We start from the raw sequence: 9805 nt of genomic DNA on the forward strand, positions 1-9805 counted from the left end.
ATTCCTTGACTAAAATTTATACACCAATTCCTATATTTCCGGAATTGCGTGGATAATTTTCGAACTCTCTCAATTCCTACAATTTCTAAATAATTCTCAATAACTCTAAAATTCTTAAGTTAATTTTGTACGGATATCAATGATAAAATTGTAGATATTTTTATCTATGTTAGGTTTGAAGCGAAAATTTTTTACAAATATTCAGGAAATTACAATTGACAGCAAGAAAGTAATTGATTTTTGTGACATGGCGTTCTTTGATGGACTTAGAAATCCTGAATGTAGTAGAACTATTTGAGCCTCACAATTAGGAATGCATGGAGGGATTCTTCCAACCCAATGCTCTCTTTCCCCAAATAAATTCAACTAGGGGACGCTATTCAATATTGTGGGGCAGTGGCCTTTTCATTCTCATGACTTAAGTTTTGTAACAGGTGCGCAAAACGTATTTATTTACAAACGACTTTAGCAATAAATCGCCCCCTTCGCTTCTAGACATAGACGTCTTTGTGGATACCTGGTATAAATATTGATATTAATTCCGATAAAGTATGTTTTTCTCACGTTTCAATCATTCATATCTAAATGTAAATAAAGCGAGAAGCGTTCGAGTTTAACAATAACATTCAATGTTATAGCCGCGAGAATTTGTTTAAAACGTACACGTTCTTTTGTATTGTTTACTGTTCACAAGAAAGATAAAGATTTCGTTCCCATAATTGTTATCAAATAAAGATACAGGTGGTACGATTGGGTGCTTACGGATTTTTGTCGTGGGTGAAGTTGTTTGTTCTTTGCGTGTATCCAGTAGCTTATCGAATTCTGTTGTATGTATCTGCCATTCCAAGTACAATTACTGGTAACATAATAGAAGTAGGTACACTTATTTTTCCCCGTTTTTTTCAATTTTGATTTTTGATCAAAACTAACATGAATGCTTTGGTTTGCTTCCAACACTGGCGATTTTTATAAATCTGGAACCAAAATTACCTAAGCTAATTTTACTAGCTATGAATGTTCTGTGGGCTACCGTAACATTTTCCGGTGACATTTCAAACGCTGAGCTTTTTTCCTTTTGCTCGACTATTACTATACCTCAATGTATTTCCTATAAAAACTAGTTAATATTTGGTTCGGACATTCTCACATAAGCATGTGTCCTTTGCTTCATAAGCCATGACTGAAACTCTAAAAATCTTTAAAAAAAAGCTCAAATAAAAGCTTCAGCGAATTATGACAAATTTAGATCAGAAATTTGAAGGAACATACACGATAATGATCGCATTCAATTTCAATTAACAATAAAATTAAAGGAATGTAACTAAAAGAGAATTCATAAAGGAAATTCAATCAGAAAAGATAATAATAATAACAATATAATAATATTTAATGTGTGCCATTACGCTAGAGACAAAGAAAGATTTCAGTAAAGACGGAATTTCCAATTAAATAGATTAATTTCCATGGCCACGATATTTTTACTTACCTGAACTTAGTATCGATTCTAATAACAATTTCGATTCACTAAATCAGAGGGTTTTCCTTATTGAAGTCGGAACTAAGTAACTTAAAATAAGAAGCTGACTTTTTATCTATCAAATCTAATTCGAGTGAGTTTTTTTAATGGAAAAATACATGCAATACAAAAAAGGCTTCAAATTCCCTTAGGTTGATCTCTTTAAGAACGTACACATCAATTCGTTACTTCAATCAATTATAATTTACGATGTTCTTACAAATGTAGACCTTAATTTTACATAAATGGAATAACGGTACCTGATATGAGACGGTGTCCGTAATGATTCAAGAAAATAATATCACGCCAATAGTGATCAATAAAATGAATTTTTTAAATATTTAATACAAACAAAAGTATCAAGTACCCTTTACAAATTAGTTTTTTTTTCTTGTTCTTAATGAAAGGAACACATCAATTAAAAATTAAACGACGAATAAAAATTAACTAAAGAAGGGATAAGAACAAAATATGAATGCCGTCGAAGATACAAAATGAATTTGAAATAATTAAGTATTATACATTTGACTATTAACGCAAAAAGAAAGATACTTCTCAACTAAATTACGTATTAATATGTATGCAAAATTTTAAATGAAAGAAATGATGAATAGTGAAATTATTGTAGCTAACCTTGTGTTTGATTTTTTCTTGACGTTGCCTGAAGATCCAATTAAATTTTGATTAAGTAGGTACTGATTCTACTGTTGACGAATACTCCTGAAGAAGGAATTGCTGAAGCTGGTAAGTAACTTAGTTTTTTTTTTTAATTGATGCAATCTACTTCTGCATTCTGAATTACGGAAGCTGGTTTGTTTTTTTCAGAAATGAATTCTCCTTTTTTTCTGTTTCAGGGGCCCAAATCCGGTACGACAAAAAAACTAAAATATTGTGAAATAATTTGAAGTTTGAAATAAAAATTGAAAAACAAGGTTCTATGACCTTTTTTCTAAAAAAATTAATCCTCAATAGGAATTTCCAATAACGTTAATTTTCCAATTCGTTTTGATTAAAATTTCGTAAAACGCAATTAAATAAATTCCAAATCAAACGCTTGGATTCCGTTTATCCGCACAAAGCGTACGAATACGAATGCGTATGAGCATTTTTGATAGCAAAAATTGACCAAATTTCAAATATTTAGTTTAATTCCAAATTTGTAATATCGCGACATCTTACGATAGACGTCATAACGTTGCAATAATAGACAACGGAGCTGCAAATGGAAACTTGGAAGTTGGGAGAACTTATTCGGTGAATTTTCAAATGATCCAAATGTTCTCTGGCCGTAGTTTTTAACTGTGAAGGATTTAAGAGTTACGGGAAAGCCACAATTTTATTTAGTGTTAACAGGTACAGGAAATCGACACTACTTTATATTGTCCCAGACAGAAGAAATCTTCACTATGTAACAATTTTCAATTTTTTACAAGATTGGTTTCACGGGAAGCGAACAAATACACTGAATTCTTAAAAAGCTATCCATGGTAACGAAAATATGTCCGGTTAATTAATTTGTCAGCGTTGTGACCTACAAAATGGCGACTTATTAACGTAAACGGCCATTTTTAATCATTAATTCGTTACTTCGTTTCTCCACTACCAATTAAATAAAACCTAAAGTTATAAATTAAATCCCACGTACCTACCTCTAAAGTATCCCAATTCTGCATTTCTCCGACTACCGCATGACCTCACGCTTATTCTCCAGACGTCCCAAATTCATTATGAAACCAATGTTCTACAGAAATTAAGAGACGCAGAAAGGACAATCTTCAAATCTACAAATGCTTACAGAATTATTCTAACAATTCCACTAGTCAAATAATTTATTAGAAAATCCGCCCTCTTTCGACACCCTGTAATTTTTCTATATGTAATGAATCGGTTTCTTGCATGTGGGTTCCTCGTATAACTACAGGTATTTGGCACATAAGTTAACTAATTTTTTTATGATATTTAATAGAATAAATCTTCAAAGTCATGTATAATTGGTTAAGGGCTTTATTAGATTGTGGGGAAATTTAAGAAGTAGGGCCTCAAGGATTTCATTACTTTTCCATTATTATGGCGATTAAAACAAGACGACGAAATTAAAGAAAACTGGTGAAGGAAAAGTAATACAAAATATTCTTGTAATAGCAATAGTAATACAATAGGAGGGGGGTGTACGAATAAGCGCAGATTTGGTTGATTTTATTTGAATTTGAATTTCCGTATTTGTTGTTGCTTTTAGAATTGTTTGTAATTTATTCAATTTAGATAAGATACTAATGTAAGGCATTTGTGGTCGAATTTGCGAATTTATAAAATGTGTTTACGATAAGAACTTTGAGACGAAAGTTAATTAATTTTAAAGAAAATGCACTTTTGGCGCTGACAACAAGGTCGCAGGTGATTTGAAGTTTTTTTAAAGCTGGTGTTATCAAGTGTAATTGAGATTAGGAGCTTTATTTGAAAATCCTGAAGGAGATCTTTTTATTGTGAAAGTGGTGTTTCGTTAAAAACTATAATCAACGAGAAAACGACGGTTGGCAAGCGTGTACATTGCTCTACGCTATCTTTATTTGCGCAGTCCGTCCGATTTGATTATTTGAAGACATAGTTGGTCATTATTAAAATAATTTTGTGCAGAAGCAAGTTAACTAAAACTGTGTGAGAAGTTTAATGCAGTTTATCCGCTTTATAGAAACAGTCTGTTAGTTGTTAAGGTTCTCTTCTTTGTACGAACAGATTATTAGTTACTAAAAGAGAAAAAATCTGTAAGTAATTTTAAGGTTTCTTGTTTTCACTATCGACTGTCTGCGTGCGGGGTAATTTTTCCAAACAAGCTTTGTAAACTTGCTCAAAAGCGGGATCGATTCAAATTTAAAATTGCCAGATGCTGTACCATCACAAGTCATTCTATTACTTACATAATTATTTCTAAAGCAGGAATTTTATCGTATTATTAAATTACCTGTACTCAAAAGCAAGGCTTGAGACATTCAGAAAACTTTATGTTTGCTAAGGTTGCAAATTTGTGTCTGCAGGTTGCTCCCATGGACCTTTATAGGGAAGGTACCCAGTCAAATTGCACTGAACGTGTAGATAGATAGAGGTCAACTGTTACGACGGGCACAGCGTCCTCGTGATTTTCCCTTTATTGCCGTTCATTTGAAAGAGGTCAAAACTAATAATCCTAATTTCCAGCCGATTCCCATTGTCACATCCAAAAGCAGATCTGAAGTCAATTATACAACGAAAGTCTTTCACCTATATCAATAGGCATTCCGCGCAAACTAGAATTGTAACATTTGAAAAGTTAATGATGTCAATTTACGTAAAAAAAAATGGTGCACATATTGGTCCATGGGCTATAGGGTATCAAGCCTTCCTCCATCGGTACTCTAAGTTCTATAATTTGAATCAGTAGTAGGTACTTAATCGTGATATGAATTGAGTAGGAGAGGTGATGGGTTAAGGTAACAAAACATGGCACAGTAAATCTCCCTCGACAAAGTTTAGTTCGATGGTAAGATTAACACTAGCAGGTAACATCCACGGCGTAAAGAAGAAAGTGTCTGTCTGTCACCACGTAACAACTTACTCTAAGTACATTTTTCAGAGAACGTTGAATGCAATAAGGTATGTCGAAACAAACCAGAAAGCGCAGAAATAGTAAACATTGTGACACATAGCAACATACGTAAGTATACAAAAAAAATGCATGGTACTCCGTTGGTACTGTTTTACTTCTCATAAAATGTTAGGGAGTTATTGAAACTTCGACACACACATCTTAATATGGAGATGAAATCGAAAAAGAAACAGCAGTACTAAGTTAGCGTCTAGCTAAACATTTTTTTCATTGATGGTGTAACCTTCCCACACTTGCGATTACCATACGAGATCTATGTATACGACTAAAACCACGGAAAGTGTTAAGTCCATGTAACCTTATTCAAGGTATGGACATTTAAAGTGTCAGATTGTGCGATTATAATACGTACTACATGTGTTCTAACGACGTAAAATATTACAAGTTCAGTTTTACATTTCATTCCAAAGTTATAAATGTATAAATAAATAGCCGATGTGTTAATTAAGCCATGTTAAACGATAATTTATGGAAGCTTCTTATTTACAACCGATATCCTTAGAATGCGACCGGTAAAATTACTCAGAAGCGCCACATCGTCCAGTAACATGCAAAATTAGAATAGTTTCTTCCAATATTTTATCCCATTTTTTAGTACAAACGCGTATAACATTGCAACATCGCAAATTTTTAAATGTAAGGTTTGCTAATATGCCGCTTACTACAAAATTTAAAAATAACCCAGGTCACTGGGAAACGTAAGTGACCCTAGGAAGCAGAAAGTATCCGTATTTCAGGTCTACGAACGACTTCGCCTACTGTCAATGATAAGGCCATAAAACAACCACCAAGCACCCAAAATGGATTCCACACCCTTGAACCTAGTCCCCATACAGTACTCCCTATCAATTTGTACTAATAAACTCAGATAAATTACACCACGAGTCGAGCCACTCGTCTTCGACTCGTGGTGCAAATCTTATCCTCGTGAATAATTGCCCACTTTCTCACTCGTTGAATAATATACTATTTGTAATTACTCGAACCCCAGGTATATTTTCCTAATCAAAAACAAATTTACACGCCTCTGGATGCGACATAAAATTCTAACACACACAAAAGAATTGTATCACTTAACTTATCAACTTCACAATATTTAATGAGAAAAATCACCCAATCACAAAATCCTATTTAACAGCTATCAAAAGCCCGAATTAATTGTCTTTAAACTTGTTTACCGGTTGTCGTTTAATACAAAATCTATGAACACCATGTATACACAAGAGACGTACACGGTTTTGATAAACCGACTCGTCTATTCTCTCCAAATATAGACACAATGAACGTTCTGCATCTTGGACCACAACGCTTTCATGGTAAAGGCGAGTACACTAATCCAATAATGCAATAACACGCAGATATTCACGCACGGATTAAGCAAGTAACATTCGCAATGTATTTACGGTTGACCGTTTTTCCCATACAATTTCAGTAAATAACTTCCATTTAATTTAATAAAATATCTAAACGCCTTCGCGGCTCACAAATCTTACTTAAACTTCAAAAATACGGCCCCGGTTCGAACACAGCTTCGCCTTGATGGCCTGGCAAAGAATTCTATACGCGATCGAAAAATGCCGCGCTAAAGTTACGTAGTTTTGCATCGATAGTTTGACTAAGAATCAATCTCTCCCACCCGATTTTTACTTTTGCACTCGCCGAATCCTACATTTGAAACGGACCCAACGCATAAACGACTTCAGCTATGTTTTTAGGCGTGTGAAGGTATATCAGAAACGCCGTCCTTCGTTCTCCGCTACGACCGTTTTTAGAACCGGGAAAACCGTAGCGTTTCGTTGCACACTCGATTCTTATCTTAAGGAGCTTGATTTTCTCGCGTATTGGTTCTGTTCTCTTACCTTATGAAGCGCTGTACGTATAAAACTTCCTATACCGGCAATTTTGTAAAATCAAAACCATGTTCTATACTCAGTTGTTAAAATAAAACTGTTTATACTATTTTTTTGTAAATATGAATAAACTATGTGCACTAGCAGTTTATTTATCTGCGTTTTCGAACTGTTCAAATTATGGGCAATGGAAACAATTGATAGATGCACATAAAACTTCGAACGGACGGATGGAATTTATTCAGGTGTTAGCATTACCTTTTATCTGCTAAAAATACGCATTTGCCAATATTGGATTTGCAAATGGAAAAGTAGGTAGCGGTTATTTTGAATGTGATTTTTTGAAATTCCCGCAGTAGGTAATACGTAAAATGGGTATTTTATTGCGCGTGATTTATCAATGCGTCTTTGTTTTTTACATGGTCAGAGTGTTAGGTCAAATTACATCCGTTTTAATAGGGATATAGTATTACAGTTCTTAGCTGATTATGAGCCAAAGCTTTCGTTTATCGCTTTGTTTCTTAACATGCGTATGGGATCGGTGGTGCAAGGAACGTGCTAGGCAATACAAAATCTAGAAATCACCAGTTTTAAGTTAATTGCGGATGTGAACAATTTACTCTGTGATTAAAAGAGGGGATCTTTCAGAGTTGAATTAATAGATACATGAAGTTGATGCTCAGCCATAAAGCAGATATCGCAAGTACTTCATTTAAAAAAAAAGGGGGGGGGCTAATCAAAATTTTCGGTGTAAAGAATTGTGATGTTGAATTATATTTTTCGAACAAAAAACAAAGGCAGCTTAAGAAAAGAAAAGTTGTCGTATAAAATCTTCCACCTTTTTATTAACCGGAAAATGGTACAATTGCAAACGTAAATAAAGCCTTGTTTTGAAGGCGAAAATAAATGTACTGGCTGGAAAAAATACCTCATTACGCGTTAACGAAAAAACTTCGTGGCGAATTAAGTAAGTCGCGGGATACATATATTTAAATCGTCTAAAGTGGCGAAATTGTAACTAAAACTTTCAATTTTTTAAGTTTCGACAATAAACCCATAATAAAATGGTCTCACTGTGGTAGACGTCCTGAAATCATCTTTTTGTGTAGGTATGTTCATTAGACGGAATATACGCAGATAAACGCCTCTAGGGCCTTGAACTATACTTGGAAGGTCTTTAATACATTTAAAGGTTCTCGATTCTTCATGCTAAGTTCTAATTTAAAAGTGTTTATTGATCTCTAAAGACTTCTCGGATCTAGTTGACTACTCCGGTACGGCCAGTTTCTTTTCAGATACTTCCGGAGGGGAAGGGGGTTTAGTATTGGGAAGTTTTACTGAATTAATTTAACATTCATGATCGTAATTCGTACCAACAATGTTATAGCCCTGTTGTCGCACTAATAGTGAATACGTGAAGCGCAGCGCAGTGGTAAAATATCAAGTTCTTGCACTAGAAGGTCTCAAAAAACTATAGTCAAGGGAAATACAAGTTTATTTCGAAGCAAATAACGATTTTTCGAAATTTTCTCATGAAGCTGTAGTAGTAGTCGTAGTAGTAGTAGACGTCTGAAGTGACTCGCAACATACGGACTCGGCACAAATGTATCCAGTTGGACACTTACGGGTACCATCGCATACTGCGGTTAACTGCCACCCCTCGTCTAACAAAGGAGTTTCCATACAGGGATTCCACCGACCTAAAAAAACGCAAGTTAATCACTATAACACAACCCCATCTAAGCTCACATTCCCCCATGACTGCATATTGATCCATCGGAAAGCTTTCATTATAAAGAAAGCAGAAAGATTGCGGATCATCACATCCGAGCGAGTGACAAGTGTCATAGATTACACATGACCAGCACGGATCACCCATATCAACCCATATTCCGCCCGAACAATCTTGTCCCGGACAAGGTCCCGTACTTGTCGTAATTGGCCAAACGGTAGTCCTGATGGAATAGTTTATACCCATGAAACCCATTTGGTGTGATAGAGATACTTACATTTCGCTGGAGTACTTAGCACAAATGATCACCTAGAGAAAAAATAGTCATTTGTTAAAAAAAAGATCTAACTCACGATCAGTAAAAACTTCATGATGCTCGACGCTCCTAGTTCTGGTGTCGTGGTATCGAGTTTTTCACTTTTATCTTCTTTATATTAGCGTAGTAAACAGTAGCAAAATAAAAAGATAAACGCTCCATGTCAACCTCTTAAACTTACGGATATTATTTTTTACGTATTTATTCTATCACTGAGCACGCTTGGTAACCACATAAAAAATGCACAACAAGTTTATATTTACCACCAGACACTATTGCCACAGACTGTAATTCTAAAATACAGCGACACCAAACCATCGCCTTCTTGACGGACATGTTTGCTTGGGTTGACTGATATATTATTCCTACATCGCATAGTGTGAAAACTGAAGGTCCTTTCAGTATCATTCAAAGGTCGCCTTTTATATGTACATATATCGACCTGTATCTCGACAACGGAACGTTATAGTTCATTGCAGTGTAGGGTTTTCAGCAATAGATTCGTACTATCAAGTTATTCTTGCATTCCTCATTCTGAAAGCTATTTAAAAAAAGATCTAATTCGCGATCAGTAAAAACTTCATGATGCTCGACGGTCCTAGTTCTGCTGTCGTGGTACCGTGTTTTCCACTTCTATTTACTTTATATTAGCGTAGTGTAGTAAACAGTTGCAAAATAAAGATATAATTGCGCCATGTCAACCTCTTAAAATTACCGTGTTATTTATTTAGGTATTTATTCCTGCATCGCT

At 34.7% G+C, this 9805-nt stretch overlaps 1 protein-coding gene across 1 annotated transcript; it reads right to left on the reverse strand.

The window, feature by feature from the left end:
• Nucleotides 1-8536: 8536 nt before the first annotated feature.
• Nucleotides 8537-9171, reverse strand: LOC116174525. Its single transcript, XM_031492460.1, has 4 exons — nucleotides 9092-9171; nucleotides 9016-9047; nucleotides 8756-8961; nucleotides 8537-8706 (listed from the first exon to the last, which is right to left on the reverse strand). Exons 1-4 carry the CDS (start codon nucleotides 9107-9109, stop codon nucleotides 8537-8539), a joined length of 426 nt encoding a protein of 141 aa, XP_031348320.1. The 5' UTR covers nucleotides 9110-9171.
• Nucleotides 9172-9805: the final 634 nt, after the last annotated feature.

This window comes from Photinus pyralis, unplaced genomic scaffold (genome assembly GCF_008802855.1).
Source record: "Photinus pyralis isolate 1611_PpyrPB1 unplaced genomic scaffold, Ppyr1.3 Ppyr1.4_LG6, whole genome shotgun sequence".
NCBI lineage: Eukaryota > Metazoa > Arthropoda > Insecta > Coleoptera > Lampyridae > Photinus > Photinus pyralis.

Coding starts and splice junctions, on each gene's coding strand:
- LOC116174525 (XM_031492460.1), bottom strand. Junction 8,962..9,015: donor GCTAAGTACTCCAGCGAAAT/GTAAGTATCTCT, acceptor CTATTCCATCAG/GACTACCGTTTGGCCAATTA. Junction 8,707..8,755: donor ATATGCAGTCATGGGGGAAT/GTGAGCTTAGAT, acceptor GCGTTTTTTTAG/GTCGGTGGAATCCCTGTATG.